Raw genomic sequence first — 18,229 nt, 5'->3', positions numbered from 1 at the left:
GCTGACAGAGTTGTACACCGAGGTGTTTACATAAGCAGGAGAACATTACTGCTTAGATCATATAGATCACAAGAAAGGTTAAACAAAACAATGGAAAGGAAAAGGTGATCATCAGATCAAATAGAACCATGGAATGGAAAATATGTTTAAACACATATTTCGAGGGTATATCCTTCCCAAGGACAAGCAGAGCAAGATATCCATGACAGGATATAAAGTAGAAAACCATTTAGGTAAGGGGGGAGGAATCTCATGATATTACTCATACAACGGTGTTAGGATAATTGATAATTAAAATATAGTATCGTGCTTCAAACGTGCCTGTTGAAAATCGGAGTACCATTGACATGCTTCGAGATAGCAGTGACATGGTCTTCAGGTGAAGATCAGACTTTGGAAACACGAAGGATCCATCAAGAATAACTTGTAGAATAAGTCTTACAATTTCCTCATGGATGAATGGATAACCTTGCTGAAAAGGAATCTATAATGATAGGTCCTCCAGCCGGGGGGGGGTGCTAGGCATGACATCATGTTACCGGGTCATCAAAGGATCAACGTCATAACTCTTGGAAAGTTGTCCCAACCATCATATCTGACCGAGATTCAGATCCGATTGGTGTCAGGATACCTGAGACTCAGGATGTCCGAGAAGAAAAGGCGCAACACAAATCGTTGAAATGGCATTGCAAGCTTCTCAGGAAATGAACTATGGGAGCGGGTTTCTGAAGCAATAGTTCACCATTAAACCAAGGAGAGGACAAGGAGGTGTCTGGTGAACTCAACGGCAATTCACCGATATTCCCAAAAGATGGATTTCCACCATTAGGTGAACAAGAAGATAACATTTGTTAGATCAAATGATATAAGGAAGTATGCTCGAGGAAAACATACACAATTAAACATTGGTTGAAAGGTGCGCCCGAAATGTGGATTGGGTTGCACGACCAATGTCAGAATGGTGATTCAATTAGCGAAGGACTTAGAATGAACTATCGATCATTAACTTCAAAGCAATAGGGTTGCTAGAAGTGCATAATCCAAACAACACCATTCACTTGTGGGTACCCCTGTTGGAATCAACACGAGGACCAAGAAAGAATGGTGATGGTGAGAAGTATCATTATAGCAAGAATTCTTAAGAGGTGGAGTAATCCTCACAACATTCTTAACATCAAAGATGGTAATACTCCGCGGTAGAATATAACATAAGTTGGATAGCAAGGAACTCAAGGTACAACACCATACAGGAACAAGTTTTGTGTTGGAGGGAATGCAATAATGTTGTCGCTGATAACACCAATCATCGAGGGCAAGGATGGTATTTCTCATCATGAATTCAATTGATATCCTGGATGAGCTCAGAATGTTGATGATCACGACACCTTTGTCGCGAGAGTTCATGAAGATGTAATCGATCGGCGACGACATCAAGTCAAAGTAATGATGAAGTGAAAGGTTATTGGAACCAAGGGTACGACACAAACTCGAAACCAAGCTTGTTGTTCAAGGCGAAATGATATGACGATGAGGATCGACGTAAGGTTAGTTCATCGTCGAAAATTGGTGCTCCGAGAATAAGGACCAGATAGCACAGTTAGAATCGTCACGACAATGATATAGCCAAACAGGCTAGGAATGGCGTGATCGGGTACAAACTCGTAGTTATAGAAGCTTACTGAAGAGTTGTTGAACCGTAGTGCGGACTCGGTTCAGTTATCGGTGTCTTTGAGTGTTTAATAACTCAGAGCCCGTGAAAAAAAATTGGAATCAGTGGGAAGGTAGTACTTGATGAACTCATAAAAAGTTATGCAGTTCCAAGATAATCTCGAGATACCAGGGGGGTAGTACTCGACACAAGATCAAGGTAAAGGTTGGACTGGTGTATCGATCCATAGAAGACAATTGTTTTAACTTGTCCGAGAAATGGAATCAAAGAAGAACAATCATGGTCGGAACCACGGTTGCAAGGGATCAATTCATAGATACCATATGTTAGCTATCAAGGAAATAATTATTATTACAAGAAGCTTCCATGATAGGATATACATCGCGTCCATGGGCATGAACACAAGGTTCAAGGTCGACTCCCACTTCCTCAATGCATAATCTTCCATTCACCTCTCGTATTTCGAAGATGACATTAGTTGTTGAAAGTTTTACCTGGTGCAATACCAGATAAGTATGACTCGTGAAATCTTTCGGGTTCACACGGTTTAGAGAAGGCATATGTTCAACCCATAGGGGCTTCTTAGAAACATATACCACAAGTTTCAAGAGTAAATAACACAAGCCCGAAAGCAGAGCATGGTTGGCCAAGCAGAGGATACAACTTAACAAAGGCAATATGTATCAGGGGAAGAACTCACAAGGTGATCAAATGTGAAGGACACTGTCGGATAACAATCCAACAAAGGACTTGGTGGTCCACAAAGGATCTGATACGAGTATCGGTACTCAACTAGAGGAAGAAGAATGCAAGGAGATCAGATTATAGAAACAACTGACTAACTCAATTGTCAAATGCAAAGGAATTATGATTTCCAAATCAAGGGATCAAAAGCAATGCTCTCATTAGGGATGGATAAGTTGAATAGCCTTAGGGTACAATCAATGACAATTGGATTGGTCGAGAACCAATTCCCGTTAAAAGAATGGAAACTCAGCCGGAAAGGTAATTTATAAGGATCAATGATGATTGCGTGTATTCGCAACATATTGAGTCAACAGACTCAAAATGATAATGACAAGGAATGTCAATAAGATTTCTATACTTATGGGATTAATCATAATGAAAGGAAACAAGAATTTCCAGAGCAATAGGTTGCTGAGGATTTTCGGAATATCGGGTGGTATTTCGAAGACTTTTGTGTAACACATGAACAACTGGGGAATGAGCGGATACTCGATAAGCGCGAGAATTTATTTGAAGGGGGTATTCATGTGGCAAAGAACTGCTAGGCAGTAGGCACAAAGTATTCTCGGAACAATAGAGAAAACTTCGGGGTATCTTGTAATAACAAGATCAATGGGGGAGGATCGTATGAATGGCAAGTGTAAGTAGTTATCCATACGAATTTATCAGTGGTCAGGAATAGCATAAGTGATGGGCACAAAGTCTCGAGAGAACATCAGAGAGTATCTTCGGAATCTTCCGATGTAGCAGGCGATCATCTGAAGTAAGGGGCTCTCCGGGAGAAAGTACTTGCGAGAACCTAAAGTTAGTTTTTTTTAGCAAAATTGTTTAACCCGAATAGAAGAGAGTTCAGAATCCCAGAGTAAAGGTCGAGGAGTAAAAGATCCTAATACCACCCAATGGCGACGTGGGCCCGTAAGGCACACAGCCATGTTAGTAAAAGTTTTGCAATGACTAGACTCGACTTCGGCCAAGGAGTGTGGAAGGGGATTCCTACAGGCAGTCGGCTCTGATACCAACTTGTGACGCCCCCGATTCAATCGTACACTAATCATGCACGCAAATGTGTACGATCAAGATCAGGGACTCACGGGAAGATATCACAACACAACTCTACAAATAAAATAAGTCATACAAGCATCATAATACCAGCCAGGGGCCTCGAGGGCTCGAATACAAGTGCTCGATCATAGACGAGTCAGCGGAAGCAACAATATCTGAGTACAGACATAAGTTAAACAAGTTGCCATAAGATGGCTAGCACAAACTGGGATACAGATCGAAAGAGGCGCAGGCCTCCTGCCTGGGATCCTCCTAACTACTCCTGGTCGTCGTCAGCGGGCTGCACGTAGTAGTAGGCACCTCCAGTGTAGTAGGTCGTCGTCGACGGTGGCGTCTGGCTCCAGGGCTCCAGCATCTGGTTGCGACAACCAGAAAGAAAGGAAAGGGGGAAAAAGGGGGGAGAAAGCAACCGTGAGTACTCATCCAAAGTACTCGCAAGCAAGGAACTACACTACATATGCATGGGTATATGTGTAAGGGAGGCCATATCAGTGGACTGAACTGCAGAATGCCAGAATAAGAGGGGGATAGCTAATCCTGTCGAAGACTACGCTTCTGGCAGCCTCCGTCTTGCAGCATGTAGGAGAGAGTAGATTGAAGTCCTCCAAGTAGCATCTTCAAGTAGCATCTCCAAGCAGCATCTCCAAGTAGCATCGCATAGCATAATCCTACCCGGCGATCCTCTCCTCGTCGCCCTGTAGAAAAGCGATCACCGGGTTGTCTGTGGAACTTGGAAGGGTGTGTTTTATTAAGTATCCGGTTCTAGTTGTCATAAGGTCAAGGTACAACTCCAAGTCGTCCTGTTACCGAAGATCATGGCTATTCGAATAGATTAACTTCCCTGCAGGGGTGCACCACATAACCCAACACGCTTGATCCCATTTGGCCGGACACACTTTCCTGGGTCATGCCCGGCCTCGGAAGATCAACACGTCGCAGCCCCACCTAGGCAAAACGGAGAGGCCATCACGCCGGTCTAAACCTAAGCGCACAGGGGTCTGGGCCCATCGCCCTGAGCACACCTGCACGTTGCGTGGGCGGCCGGAAGCAGACCTAGCCTAGCAGGCATTCCAGTCCAATCCGGCGCGCGCCGCTCCGTCGCTGACGTCTGAAGTGCTTCGGCTGATACCACGACGTCGGGATACCCATAACTACTCCCACGTAGATGGTTAGTGCGTATAGGCTCGTAGCCGACTCAGATCAAATACCAAGATCTCGTTAAGCGTGTTAAGCATCCGCGAACGCCGAACAGGGCCAGGCCCACCTGTCTCCTAGGTGGTCCCAACCTGCCCTGTCGCTCCGCTACAAAGTAATAGTCGGGGGCCGTCGGGAACTCAGGCCCACCACTACCTGGATGGAGCCACCTGTCCTTTCAGCCCCCTCGTCAGAATCACTTGCGGGTACTCAATGAGCTGACCCGACTTTAGTCACCATCTGTATAGTATGTATGTATGTATAGTATATACCCGTGATCACCTCCCAAGTGATCACGGCCCGATAGTATAGCAAGGCAGACTGACAAGAATGTAGGGCCAATGATGATAAACTAGCATCCTATACTAAGCATTTAGGATTGCAGGTAAGGTATCAACAGATGTAGCGACAATGTCAGGCTATGCATCAGAATAGGATTAACGAAAGCAGTAACATGCTACACTACTCTAATGCAAGCAGTATAGAGGAGAATAGGCGATATCTGGTGATCAAAGGGGGGGGCTTGCCTGGTTGCTCTGGTAAGAGAGAGGGGTCGTCAACTCCGTAGTCGAACTGGTCAGCAGCAGCGTCGGTCTCGTAGTCTACCGGAGAGAAGAGGGGGAAGAAATAATGAATACATAGCAAACAAAGCACCACAAAATATATCAAGGCAATACGCGGTGTTCGGTGTGCCCTAACACGGTAGTAGGTGATACCGGTGAAGGGGGGAAAACCCCCGGGAAAGTATTCCCGGTGTTTCGTGTTTTCGGGCAGAGGAGCCGGAGGGGGAAAGTTGCGGGTTCGATAGGTTAGGGGTGTGTGGCGGACGAACGGACCGCGTATCCGGATTCGTCTCGTCGTTCTGAACAACTTTCATGTTGAAAATAATTTAATCCGAGTTACGGATTAAAAGTTATGATTTTCTAAAGATTTTATTAATTTCTGGAATTTAATTAGTTATTTAAATTAATTCGAAAATGGAATAATGACATCAGCATGATGTCATGCTGACGTCAGCAGTCAATAGAGTTGACTGGCCGACCTGACGTGTGGGTCCCACATGTTATACTCTGCTTATACTAATTAGGATTTAACTAATCTAATTATAGTTTAATTAATTATCAATAGTTAATTAGGTTAATTAAACAAGATTAATTAAGTTAATTAATTCACTAATTAACTAATTAATTAATTATTAATTTTATTAATTCATTTTTATTTTAACTCCCCTTTTTTTTATAAAACGTTCTGGGGCACGGGCCCCGTTTGTCATAGGCCCCTAGGGGCCTATCGGGTTCGGGCGTGCAGGCGACGGGCGCCAGCCCGAATGGGCGCCCGCCCAGGCCAACTGGGGAACGGCGAGGCGTCGCCGGCCACTGCAACGGGCGGCCACAGCCACGGGAACTAGCCGGCGGCGACGGCAGCGTGGCGCAGGGGGGGGGGGCGCAAGGGCTGCTACCGACGGCGGCAGCGAGTGGACCGAGGAGCAGGGGGCACAGCCCTAGGCGGATGCGAGCGCGGGATGCGCGCGGTGACCAAGACGGCAGAGGGGTTGCGGGTATGCAGCGGAGGCAGGTGCGGTGGCCAGTGACGTCGAGCGGGGGTGGCGCGGTCGACCGGCGAGCGGGACTAGTGGATGCAGGGGGTAGGGGCACGAGGCGCGGACGCAGGACGGCGCCGGCAGGCACAGACAGCGCGTGTGGTGGCTGACGGTGCGTGACTGGCAACGGGGAGACGTGCAGGAGCAGGCACAAAGAGGAAATAGGAGGCCACAGGCCTCACCAGCGTTGCAGGGGTCCGTTCGTCGAGGCTTGGGGAAGCCGGCGTGGGGGACAAGGAGGCCTCCGGTGACGGCTGTGATGGGGTCGGGGCGGTCCGGCGAGCGATGAGGGTCGATGAAGGCCGTTGGGGAGGAGGACGGGGATGCGAGCCGGCGGATCCGACGATGAAGCTCGGTGGTGGGGCGCGGGATCTACAGGCGGCAACGGCGACATCGGCGGGGCGCGGTCGGGGTCGAGCCCCGATCCCGATCCCGGTCGAGGGGAGAGGCAGAGGGGGAATCGGGGGGGGGGGGAGTGGACGAGTGGGGTGGCGGCTAGGGTTGCGGGGGGGATAAGGAGAGGCGTGGCGTTGGCCGATTGAGCCTTTGGCCGGTTGGGCCGGCCCGTTCGGGCGGCGGAGGCCAGCTGGGCCACTTGGCCCAGCGGGGGGGGGGGGGTCTATTGTTTTTGTTTTGTTTTGTTTTCCTTTCATTTGTTTCTTTTTATTTATTTTCCTTTCTGTTTTATTCAATTTAAAATATTTATGCATTTTCTAAAAATGTGTTTACTTCACCATAATTATCTATGCAATATTTGACACGGTCCGAACATTTTGTTTTAAAGTTTGAAAACTTTGTTTGTTTGCCAAAAATTCAAATTTGAATTCGAATCGTTTTGAATTAACGCGAGATTAGCGACAGTAACGGAGGTGACATGGCGTCATTAGCAGAGGTTACTGTAGCTTGCTTATCCGGGCGTCACAACCCGGGATCTCTATCTAGCTGGTGATACGTTGTGTCATCCATGCACCTTACGCATCCAGAAAATCTGTGGACTACCTGCCCCGTGAGATATCCGTAACCGAGATAGTCGTGCACCGTCGTGAGCAGTGCGACTCTCATAGGGAAATATTCTTTCTCTGCGGCGTCCCACGTATTGGCTGGCGTTTTCCACAGTGTGTCTAGCTCCTCCTTCAGCAGCCCCAGATACAGATTGATGTCGTTCCCTGGTTGTTTCGGCCCTTCAATTAGCATACTCATGTGAATGTACTTCCTCTTCATGCACAACCAGGGGGGAAGGTTGTGCATCCACACAAACACAGGCCAGGTGCTATGTGTGCTTCTCTGGCTGCCAAACGGATTGACTCCATCCGTGCTCGCGCCCAGCACGATGTTCCTTGGATCCTTCCCAAATTCTGGGTATTCGAAGTTCAACGCTTGCCACTGGCTCGCATCCTTAGTGTGACTCAGTATCTTGTCTTTTTTATCTATCTCCGGATCATTTGCGTCATCTTCTCGCTTCTTCTCCTCCCTATCCGCGTGCCAACGCAGGAGCTTTGCTACCTTAGGGTCCGCGAAATACCGCTGCAGACGAGGAGTGATCGGAAAGTACCACACCACTTTTCGAGGAGCTTTCTTCCTCTTCTTGTATCGAGTGACGCCGCACACCGGACATATGGTAGACTCCGCGTGCTCATCCCGATAAATGATGCAATTGTTCATGCACACATGGTATTTCACGTGCGGTAAATCCAGAGGACACACGATTTTCTTCGCCTCCTCCAAACTGGTCGGGCACTTGTTCCCCTTGGGAAGACGTTCGTGCCAGAATGACATGTTCTCGTCGAAGCATGCGTCGGTCATTTTGTGTTTTACCTTCATCTCCAGAGCCATGAGCGTTACTTTCAGGCGGGTATCCTCGGGCCTGCATCCTTCATACAATGGAGTAACCGCGTCTAACTCAAGTTGATCCATCTTGGCTTTCTCTCGGGCGGCAGCTCCTGCGTTATCCGTTTGCTTGAGAAGCAGCTCTTGAATATGAGGGTCCTGCACCCAGCCCATCGATGGTCCAGCGTCGTCTGCTCCGCCGGCATCATCATCTTCATGATCATGCCCGTCGTCTGCTCCGGCATCTTCCTCATCATCATGTCCTGCATCTTCTACATGATGACTGTGTACAGCGCCACCGTCATGATCATCTCCTGGGGATTCTTCGTCTTCTCGCCCGCCCGAGCCGCGGTGGTTGTCTTGCTGCCCTTCCTCATTTCTTGCCCGGCCCCCATGGACGACTTCGTAGTCATCTTCATCACCTTGCCACCGATAGCCATCCATGAAACCACGCAAGAGCACGTGGTCCCACACCTGCCCAGAATCGGGGTCCGCAATAAGGCTCTTCAGCTTGCATCTTCGACACGGACATCTTATCTCCGTCTCGTTCTTTTGAAGCATCTCGGCCTTCGCGGACCTCAAAAACCTATTCATGATGCCTTCGGTCATCGTGCGGACCATGGTCGCCTGCGGGGTAGAGCAAAACGATATTTTAGAACCAAGAAAAAATTTGGCATGACTTTCCCTAAAAATAGGACCAAAAAGAATGCCTAATGCCAAAATTCTCGCCGAAACGAAAATGAATCAACATTCCGGCAAAATATTGGCAACTATCGCATTTCAAATACCGGTACACCTCCAAACACAAACACATATGCAACACCACAAACATATGCAACACCACGAACATACATAGATCTAGCTAGGCCATAAAAAGTGCATGTGCACATTGTTGTAGGGAGAACAACATAAATATAGCTTCCCCCTTACTTACCTATCAAAATAAGGTAATTTAACCACTTAAATTGAATGAATCTATGGTGGAAATGAGGTGAAAAAGAGGAGGCACCCGAGACAAGGAGGAGGAGAGAATGAAGTGGGGAGAAAGTGAGTGTGGGTAGGAGAGGCTGTCCAAAATATCTTGTTGCTGCCCACTTACTAATGGTGCACCAACTCTAAATGCGCCATTAGTAATCCAGGTTGCTAATGGCGCACCTTCTGGTGGTGTGCCATTAGTAGTTTTGCAAAAAAAAACATACTAATGGCGCACTGTTCCACAGTGCACCATTACTAGTTTAAACTAGTAATGGCGCACGGTGGAACAGTGCGCCATTAGTAGTTTTGCAAAAAACGGAATAAAAAATATAATAAAAAAACAACATTAGTGGCGTACTTTCCATCAGGTGCGCCATTACTAGTTACAACTAGTAATGGCGCACTGTGTCTGGATGCGCCATTAGTATGTTTGGACAGGCGCACTAGTTCAATTTTTTTTTTGATATTAATGGCGCACCCTGGGCCGGGTGCGCCATTAGTAGTTTCAACTCTAATGGCGTATCAGAAGGTGGTGCGCCATTAGTATATACTAATGGCGCACCGCTTGTCTGGTGCGCCATTAGTGTCAATCCCATCTATAGCCCTTTTTCTAGTAGGGCCTCATCCTCAGGTCCACTCAAGCCTGTTGCTGATCTTCCATCATCCTGCAGCCCTGCATCTCATCATCCTCTTCAGTTTATAACTGGTAAGGCCTCAAGCTGCTTATAATTATGTGTAGAGTTTGTAGTTGTGTTGTAATTGCATTGATCCTTGGTCATTCTCGTGTGCTATATTGTGACCTTGTCGGATTGTGGACTACAGATGTTGGTTTGGCTGCCTCTCATGCTGAAAGCAAGGTTTCACCTTGCCGACAGGCTGATGGTTCTCCAAGTGCTGAAGTAATGGGGCCAGAGGTTAGCCTTCCAGAGGTATGATGAACTCCCCCAAAAATTACTACCTCCTTTCAGAAAGACTCCTCGAAAGCACGAGGTTCACCAGATATGATGTGAAAATTGACATTAGATTCGTCATGACAAACATTTTAATAATGCCATAATTCTTTTTATATACTCCCTCTGTTCCATATTAAGTGTCACTGATTTAGTACAACTTTGTATTAAATCAGCGACACTTAATATGGAATGGAGGGAGTATAAGTTTACTAACATACTTGTACAAAAATTCAGTCAAAGTTGCATGTTGGAGGCCAAGCCCAAGTCCAAAACATGTCTTTTGGCTGCCTGTACTTGATGCATTCTCTCTTGTTATACTTTTCGTTTTGGCATAAAGTAGCTCAGTGCTCAATTTATGTACTTGATAAAGTAGCCCATTTGTAGTGCCTGATAGTTCTGAATCAATGTAAACGCCCCACAAGGTGTACAATTCATGTCCACTAGCAATGTAGAGCAACAAGTCATCACTGCCAACACTATTTCAATACTTCATTTTTGTATCATGCTTGTGCAGGATATCATTTGGAAGATACATGCCCTTATGCCTATTCAAGATGCCGCTCGTGCTGCCTGCTTGTCTCATGATTTTCTTCACTCTTGGAGATGCTATCCCAAGCTCATATTTGATATGAGAGCACTAGGCAAACAAACAAGGGATTTTATCAACATAGTTGACCACATCATGCGGAATCACTCTGGCGTTGGGGTGAAGACATTTAAATTGCAAACTCGCGATGAGTTCACTGTGCATCCAAGTTATCTTGATCGCTGGCTGCAAGTTGCAATTATACCTGGGATCACAGAATTTACGCTAGGGCTCCCCATAAATAGCAAGATGAAATATTACTTTCCTGGTTCACTTCTATCTCCTGAGGCAGCACACTCAATCTAGTATTTTCACATCACTAGCTGTGCTTTTCATTCTGTAGGCAAAGTTGGTCGCTTGAGTGGTTTGAAGACTCTTTGTCTGCATGATGTTGGTATTACTGGGGAGGAGTTATATCTACTTCTGTCCAATTCCTTCTTGTTAGAGCATTTGGATCTCGAGTCCTGCTACGATATACATTGCTTAAAGATACCACATTTTTTGTCGAAGCTTAACATCCTGGAAGTGCAATGTTGCAAAATGTTACAGATGATTGAATGCAGTGCTCCAAACCTCTCCACCTTCAATTATGATGGTCCCCTGATACATATCTCGCTTGGAAGTTCATTGCAAGTGAAGAAAATGCAAATGACATGTGCCATTATGCCTAACCTGCTCCATTATGCTAGCGCCAAGCTTTCATCCATTGCACCAAATGTCCAAACTCTTTTTTTTACACTCACTTTATGAGGTTAGTTTTAGCTTTCATGTACTCTAATTCATTAATTTTTTGATCTAAGCTATAGACCCTGAAGTCATATCTTTGGGTATTCTTTTTCAGACAGTCAATACACCTATGGTGCTGGGTAAATTTCTGCACCTCAAGTATTTGGAGATAAAACTTTTCATGCCAACTCGTTCTCCAGGTTACGACTTCTGTTCTTTGGTTTCTTTTCTTGATGCTTCTCCCACCTTGAGGACTTTCGTCTTGTGTGTAAGTCATTCTTCATTTCCCTTTTTTTTGCGAAATAACTATTAATACATTATATCTTGTCTAACTTATAGCTAGGCAGATTAGTTTGGCTCATCGTGATCTTTACTTGGTGAATCATCCTTTATCCTTTTCCTTCCAAGTATTATGTTATGTCACTGTTATGCCATGGGTGCAACTAATTGCTACACAACAACTGTGATACCTTACCTGTTAGGCTGTTACTACATTGGTAAACTTCTTACTGCAAACCACTTGTTCGTGGTGTTACTTTTCATATTGTCCTTCTGAACTCTTATGATCAGCCGATTTACTATCCTGTACTTAATAATATACTAAGAATGTTATGTGTCCAGTTTTGCTTAAGAAATTGAGTGGTAACAAACATATGCAGGTAGAGGCTCCTACCATGGAAGGTGGTTTGATTCCTGGAGTCAATATGTGCGAAGATTTCTCATTGGCAAGTTCTGTTCCGAAACACCGACATCGCAAGCTTAAGAGTGTTATCATCACTGGCTTTTGCCCTTGGAAGACAATGATTGAGCTAACGAGATGTATTCTTGATTATGCAACGTCACTAAAGCACCTTACCCTGGACACTACTCTTGGATATCGTAGGAGGAGGTTGGGCAACTGTTTCCCTTTGGGTAGGGATACAATTATGGAAGCCTGAAAGGCTATTGCGGCTATCAGGACATACATTGAGGGGAAAGTACCTTCAAAGATCACGTTTAAGGTTCTTGAGCCCTGCAACTGCAATAAGTGTCAAGAATGTTGAGTTATGTTATCGTAATATGGTTATGTTATGAGTATAGCTTAGAGCCCCTAAAAAAGTGTAATCTATTCAATGACATCTCTACTACTTCCTCCGATCCATATTACTTGTTTTAGATTTGTCTAGATACGGATGTATCATGACACGTCGGAGGGAGTATTAAATTGGAGTTGGTCCTTGCATGTTTGCCTCCACCCCCTCCGGTACGCCCCCCACCTCCCACATAGGATATTCCTAGATTTAACTACATAAATACACATAATGAACTCAAAATATTTCACATATCATTTACTACTTATTTTTCCTATACAATTGACCAGCCAACTTGGCAGTGTGTGTCGGCTCATATCATTTATGTTATTGGAGAATCAGAGAATGTATGTTGGATAGTAATGACCTTGATGACTATGTCGCTATGAGTGGTGTATGTTCTGTTTGGAGGAATGCCATTGCACCTCCAATCGAGGGCCGCAAGCAGGGCGACATTGAGATCCTATGTGTCCGACTGCACCGATGCATTGTTCTTGAGGAAGAAATCGTCAAATTCAATGATGGAGATGTAGACACTTTAGTGGCCAATCTTTCCACTGGCCGGATGGTGAAGCGTTGCTTTTCACTCTTCACCAACCATCTTTTTGTTGGATATTCGGACTGGCTACCGATGTTCGTTGAAGATAATGAACCGTACCTTGTCAAACTATGCGGGCTATTCACGGGCTATCTTGTGCAATTTCCAATAGGGGTCATCAATGAACATTACTCTCATTTTGCCGTGTAGACTCGTGGCACTCTGAGGTTGGTATTGAGTAGAGGACCACACTTTTTCCTTTTTTTTGAGTGGAACCTTTCCTTTATTACAAAAGGTGTATTTCAGTGATGCAGACAAGTTTCACGCCGTGAGATGAAACTGCCTACAGAATGTGCGAGTACAACCAAGCGGTCCGCTTGGTAAGCTATCAACAAAAAATGCAATCAATGAAAAAAGGAATGTGCGAGTACAGTCTAAGACCCTAGAAGCATACGCTTTTCCCTCCTTTCAGTGGCACACGCCCTTTGCTATTGGGTCAAAGCCCTTCAGCCCGCTGCAAGTCCTAATGCAGTATTGCAAGTTCTTACACAGTTACATTTTTTGTTATAATTATTGTCATTGTCGTGGTTATTTCTTGTATAGTTACATTTTTGTTACAATTGTTGGCCGGGATGGCTTTTTATATGCAAGGAGGTGAACATACAGGTGTGAACACGTCAAGTCAGTAGCACGTAACATGTTTTTGGTAATATGAGGTCTGTTTGATAGTGATCTCATGTTTTGTGTTACACCGTGTGAGAAATGCGATGGTATATCTCTTCTGTTTTGGAAGAGACGAAGTCTCGACAAAACTCATGCACCACAAAATATGCATCTTACGTAGAACTTTACTTATGGCATGTTTATATGTGCTTTAGCAAAATCGTACATGTATACTAGAACGAATACCCGGCGGCGAAAAGTTTCTCTACAGAGCATGCAAAGATAAGAAGCCAGTAAGCACAAATGAATATACTTAGAGCATTGTGTAGAGGGGGAAAACCCTACAAATTTGTCTCTCGCCCACCTTAATCACCGCGAGCAGACAGGCGGGACAAGATAGAAAGGGCCTCAATACTCCAACCACCAGTCCACGTTGGAGCATGGAGGAGAGTGAAGAGGAAGAGAGGGACAACGCATAGCAACATAGGAAAGGAACGGCTTTGCTACACACATTAAATGATTTTACAGATGTTTAGACTTGCTAGTGTAGGCGGTTGTGATTGCGACCTAGGGGTGAAAGTTTGCCCACCAATGAAAATCAGGGGGGAGGTTTAGTATTAAGTTGGAAGGGGTCCGTCGGAGGCCCGCAAAGCTCTGTGTATGTAGCATTTTTGGAAAGAAAAGACAAAAAAGAAAAGAATATTGGTGGAGAGTGTAGGGAGTGAAATTGAAAAAGTACTACCTTTGTCCTGGTTTGTTGGTCCTTTTAGTATTTTGCGCCAACTTTTGACCATAAATTTAATTAATAAAATATTAACGCGTGTCAAAAAATAGTATCATCGAAAACTAGGTTCAAATACAAATCCAACGATATAATTTTTCATGACATGTATTAACTTTTTGTCAGTTAAATCTGTGGTTATATTTTGACAAACTAGGAAGAGAAACAATAACCCAGGGCCGAGGTAGTAGTACCTCCGTCCTGATTTATTGATCCTCATTGTATTCGGTGTCAAATTTTAACTATAAATTTAACTAACAAAATGTTCATACATGTCAAAAGAAATATATCATTAAAACCTATGTTTAAATATGAATCTGTCGATATAATTTTCGTAGACATGCGTTATTATTTTATCAATTAAATCTTTAGTCAAAATTTAACACAAATTCCAAAAAAGAAAGACCGATAAACCAGGTCGAAGGTAGGAGTAGTACGTTGGCTCTATGGACCTTGTCGTGTTGCTCTACATGGGAAAGGTGGAGCAGGGGTGCAGAGTTGCTTGGCCATGGATGAACGCGGAATTGCTTGCTCAACCCCGACGGTGTGGACCGTGGAGTGAGCTCCTCCGAAGTTGCTCTAGCCAAGGCCCCACGCCGAGTGTCCAGACTGGACCACGACGCGCTCCTCCTCCTCCTGCATAAATCCCCCAAAACCCCGGCCGGCCGAGTCGTTGGCTCTGAACTCTGAGTACGGCGCAAGGGAGCACTTTTGGGGCTGACTCTTCGCCGGCGGCATGTTCCTGCGGCAGAGCCATCCCGTCGTGCACCCGGACCCGGCGGCTACCGCTCCGGCCGCGCAGGGGCAGGGGCCGGTGGCTGCTGCTCCGGCTGCGGTGGCGCAGGCGCAGGGACCGGTGGCTCCTGCTCCGGCTCCGGTGGCGCAGGCGCAGGGACAGGGGCAGGCGGCAGCTGCGGCGGCGCAGGCGCAGGGACAGGGCCCGGCTCCGGCACCGGCCGCGGGGGCGCAGGGGGCGAACGCGAACGGGAACGCGCCGCCGCCCGGGGTGCTGATGGTGGACCTGCGGGGGGCGCCGGGGACGCGCTGGGGGCTCGGGGCCCGCCTCGCGCAGGCGCTGCTCGCGGCCTCCGCCGTCCTCTTCATGGCCTCCACCGACGACTTCCGCGCGCTCACCGCCTTCCGGTGAGTGCCCCCCTCCGGCCCTCCCGCTCCACATCTTGTTCCCCCCACTAGGGTCTCGATCCATTTCCCCTTTGCTCCGAAAGCAGATCGATTTCTCCTTGGAAATTTGGAACTGAGCAGATGATGCTGTGTGAGGTGGGTTTTTCTCGTTTTCAGTTGAAGTCTGAAGAGATTGCATATGCATCTGCCTCAGGGATGACTGCATATTAGTTAGCCACATTCCCAGAATCTGTCTGTTCACCTGCTAGTATTTCTGTATATTGTTGAAATTGAGATGATCTTTATGTTTCCTTGAGTGCAGATCACTCTAGCATTTTTTATCTTAGTGCCACCCAGTAACAAAATTAGCAAGAATAGTGTTTTTGTTTGAAAAATGCTAATTACTACTCCCTCTGTAAATTAATATAAGAGCGTTTAGATCACTAAAATAGTAATCTAAACGCTCTTATATTAGTTTACGGAGGGAGTACTACTAAGTAGAAGTATTTCACATCCAAGCTGAATTGATGGATATAATCATACAAGCACATTATCCAACTTGCAAATAGCAGAGTTTCAGATCAACGTACACAGCTGCCAATGAATGATACGCAACCAGCCTATGCGTATTAGCGAAAAATAGCACGTAGTTTCCAGTAGAAATTGTTATTGGGTGCTTTCTTAATCCTCCAAAGAGAAATGCTCATACTCGTTTGCATTTTGATACTTTTCCTTTTGAATTGGTTTGGCATGCTGAAAGAGGCAATGCAATTAGATGGTGACATTGCCCTGTGGTATCATCTCAGCTGTCTCCTTGGATGCAGCAATTTTTAGATTGAGCCTTCCCTTTTTTTTGGTCTCCCCAGTTTGATGTCTGCATGCATAGTTTCCAGGGCATTCGGCACAGAGCATTTCACTGTGTATGCCGATAAGTTTGGTTCGCACTCTGCCATTCTGGTTATGGGAATTCGGAATAGTTGATTTGTAATGGACAATCGTGTACTGTCCTGTGCATACATATTGTTGGTCAGGTTAAACATTTGAGCAAGTGCATCCAGTGTTTTACGATTAGTCTGGCATCTTGAAAGAGGCAATGCAGATCAGATGGTGACACGTTGATGTTCTCTGTGATATCATCTCAGCTGTCTTTCTTGGATACGGTGCTAGGTTGGTTAGCATTCTGGTTGTGGGAACTCAGAACAGTGTGATTGTTGTAATGTACATTCCTGATATGCATTACATGTTGTCTTATGCTAGTATGCATGTGTATCTTATCTTACTTCTGTGGTGCGATCAGATAGTGTTTTGTATTAGGATGTTGCTTTCAGAATTCAGAACAGGGGATCGATTTCCTTCTATAGATGAACTCACTCATTGTTGTTCTTTTGAGCAGCCTCCTTGTAGCAGCAGAGTCTTTGCAATGCCTGTGGAGCCTCTCCCTGGCCGCCGTGGACGTCTACGCGCTTCTTGTGAAGCGCTCCTTCCGGACACCCCGAGCTACCACCATATATTCCACCGGGGACTGGGTAAGTCACACTCTATTTTTCTCAGGCACCTCAAATTCAAAACAAACACCCATCTGCCGTTCCCTGTGGACTCACTCCTGCACTGAAAATGTTTCACAGACATGAACATGCAAACAATCATTTAAGCATCACATGTATTTTTCCTTTCTCCTAAGGCCTTGTTCGGTTGCGTGTGAATCCGAGTGCATTGAAGGGAAAATAGGAACCAATCCTAGCCAATTCCCTTCAATCCTCTTGGGGAGAGGATTAACCGAACAAAGCCTAAAGAAGTATGCATAGATACGGTTCTGACCCTCCCCCCGGTGTCTCATCGGCAGGTCACTGGAGCACTGAGCTTCGCCGCAGCGAGTGGGTCGGCCGCCATGACCACTCTCATCAACAACGACCTGCTACTGTGCTCGGAGAACCACTGCCCGACCTTTATGGCCGCCACCGCCATGGCTTTCTTGAGCTGGTTCGCCATCGCGCCATCCTGTGTCATTAACCTCTGGGCGGCGGTCTACGCAGTGCAGAGAGCTTAGTCTGCGGAGCAAGAACCAGGCTGTTTGACCAACTTAGGTGGCACATCTAATATAATTACTACTTACGACTCGGTATATTATCGATATTTCTGTAGTAAAATCAGGGAGTAGCTTGATGTTCAGAAGGGTGGTTGTGAAGCTCTGCACTTTATCTCCAGGAGCGTATGTATGCCATCTTATTATGCGAGGCTGGCTGGACTGGTGGTTGTGATCTGGTGATGACCTGACTGATGGGCTACTTGTGTAGAGCTCAAGGTTGCTGATGATATGCTCAGTATGTTCTATTTCGTGACTTTCGTATATTTTGTTATTGATATCTGGATCTTAGTCCCCGAGATTACTTGCGCCTGTGCGGTATATCGGTTCATTCAGTAGGCCCTTGGTTCTTCTCCTATGTGAAAATGCCAATAGACGTTAGAACCATCAGTGTGACAGTGTTATTACTTGGTCAAGGAAATTTCTGTTGGCGTGATAAGGAAAAGGCATAATTCGTTACAATATGACACAGGAGATTTGATTCAGTATTTCGATTCAAGCCACAATGAAGGCTAGCCACTGGTTTTCTATTCCTGCAAGAAGCTTCCTCTATGAGTGCACTACAATTGCAAAGGGGGGAAACAGCAAACCTAAATGGTGAAACAAATCATCTCGAGAGATGGGTCAAATTCA

General features: G+C 45.9%; 1 protein-coding gene and 1 long non-coding RNA gene across 2 annotated transcripts; both read left to right on the top strand.

Moving 5' to 3' along the window:
- Window positions 1–9,728: 9,728 nt before the first annotated feature.
- Window positions 9,729–10,750, top strand: LOC123184842 (uncharacterized). The gene is made up of 3 exons (XR_006493099.1): window positions 9,729–9,780; window positions 9,897–10,003; window positions 10,542–10,750. It is a non-coding gene; the product is annotated as an uncharacterized lncRNA (long non-coding RNA).
- A 4,104-nt stretch (window positions 10,751–14,854) lies between these two features.
- On the top strand, window positions 14,855–17,895 carry LOC123187659 (CASP-like protein 5A3). The gene is made up of 3 exons (XM_044599577.1): window positions 14,855–15,534; window positions 16,907–17,039; window positions 17,357–17,895. Exons 1-3 carry the CDS (start codon window positions 15,128–15,130, stop codon window positions 17,558–17,560), a joined length of 744 nt encoding a protein of 247 aa, XP_044455512.1. The 5' UTR covers window positions 14,855–15,127; the 3' UTR covers window positions 17,561–17,895.
- Window positions 17,896–18,229: the final 334 nt, after the last annotated feature.

Source organism: Triticum aestivum, chromosome 2A (genome assembly GCF_018294505.1).
Source record: "Triticum aestivum cultivar Chinese Spring chromosome 2A, IWGSC CS RefSeq v2.1, whole genome shotgun sequence".
Taxonomy (NCBI): domain Eukaryota; kingdom Viridiplantae; phylum Streptophyta; class Magnoliopsida; order Poales; family Poaceae; genus Triticum; species Triticum aestivum.
This window is presented reverse-complemented; position numbering and strand designations above follow the sequence as displayed.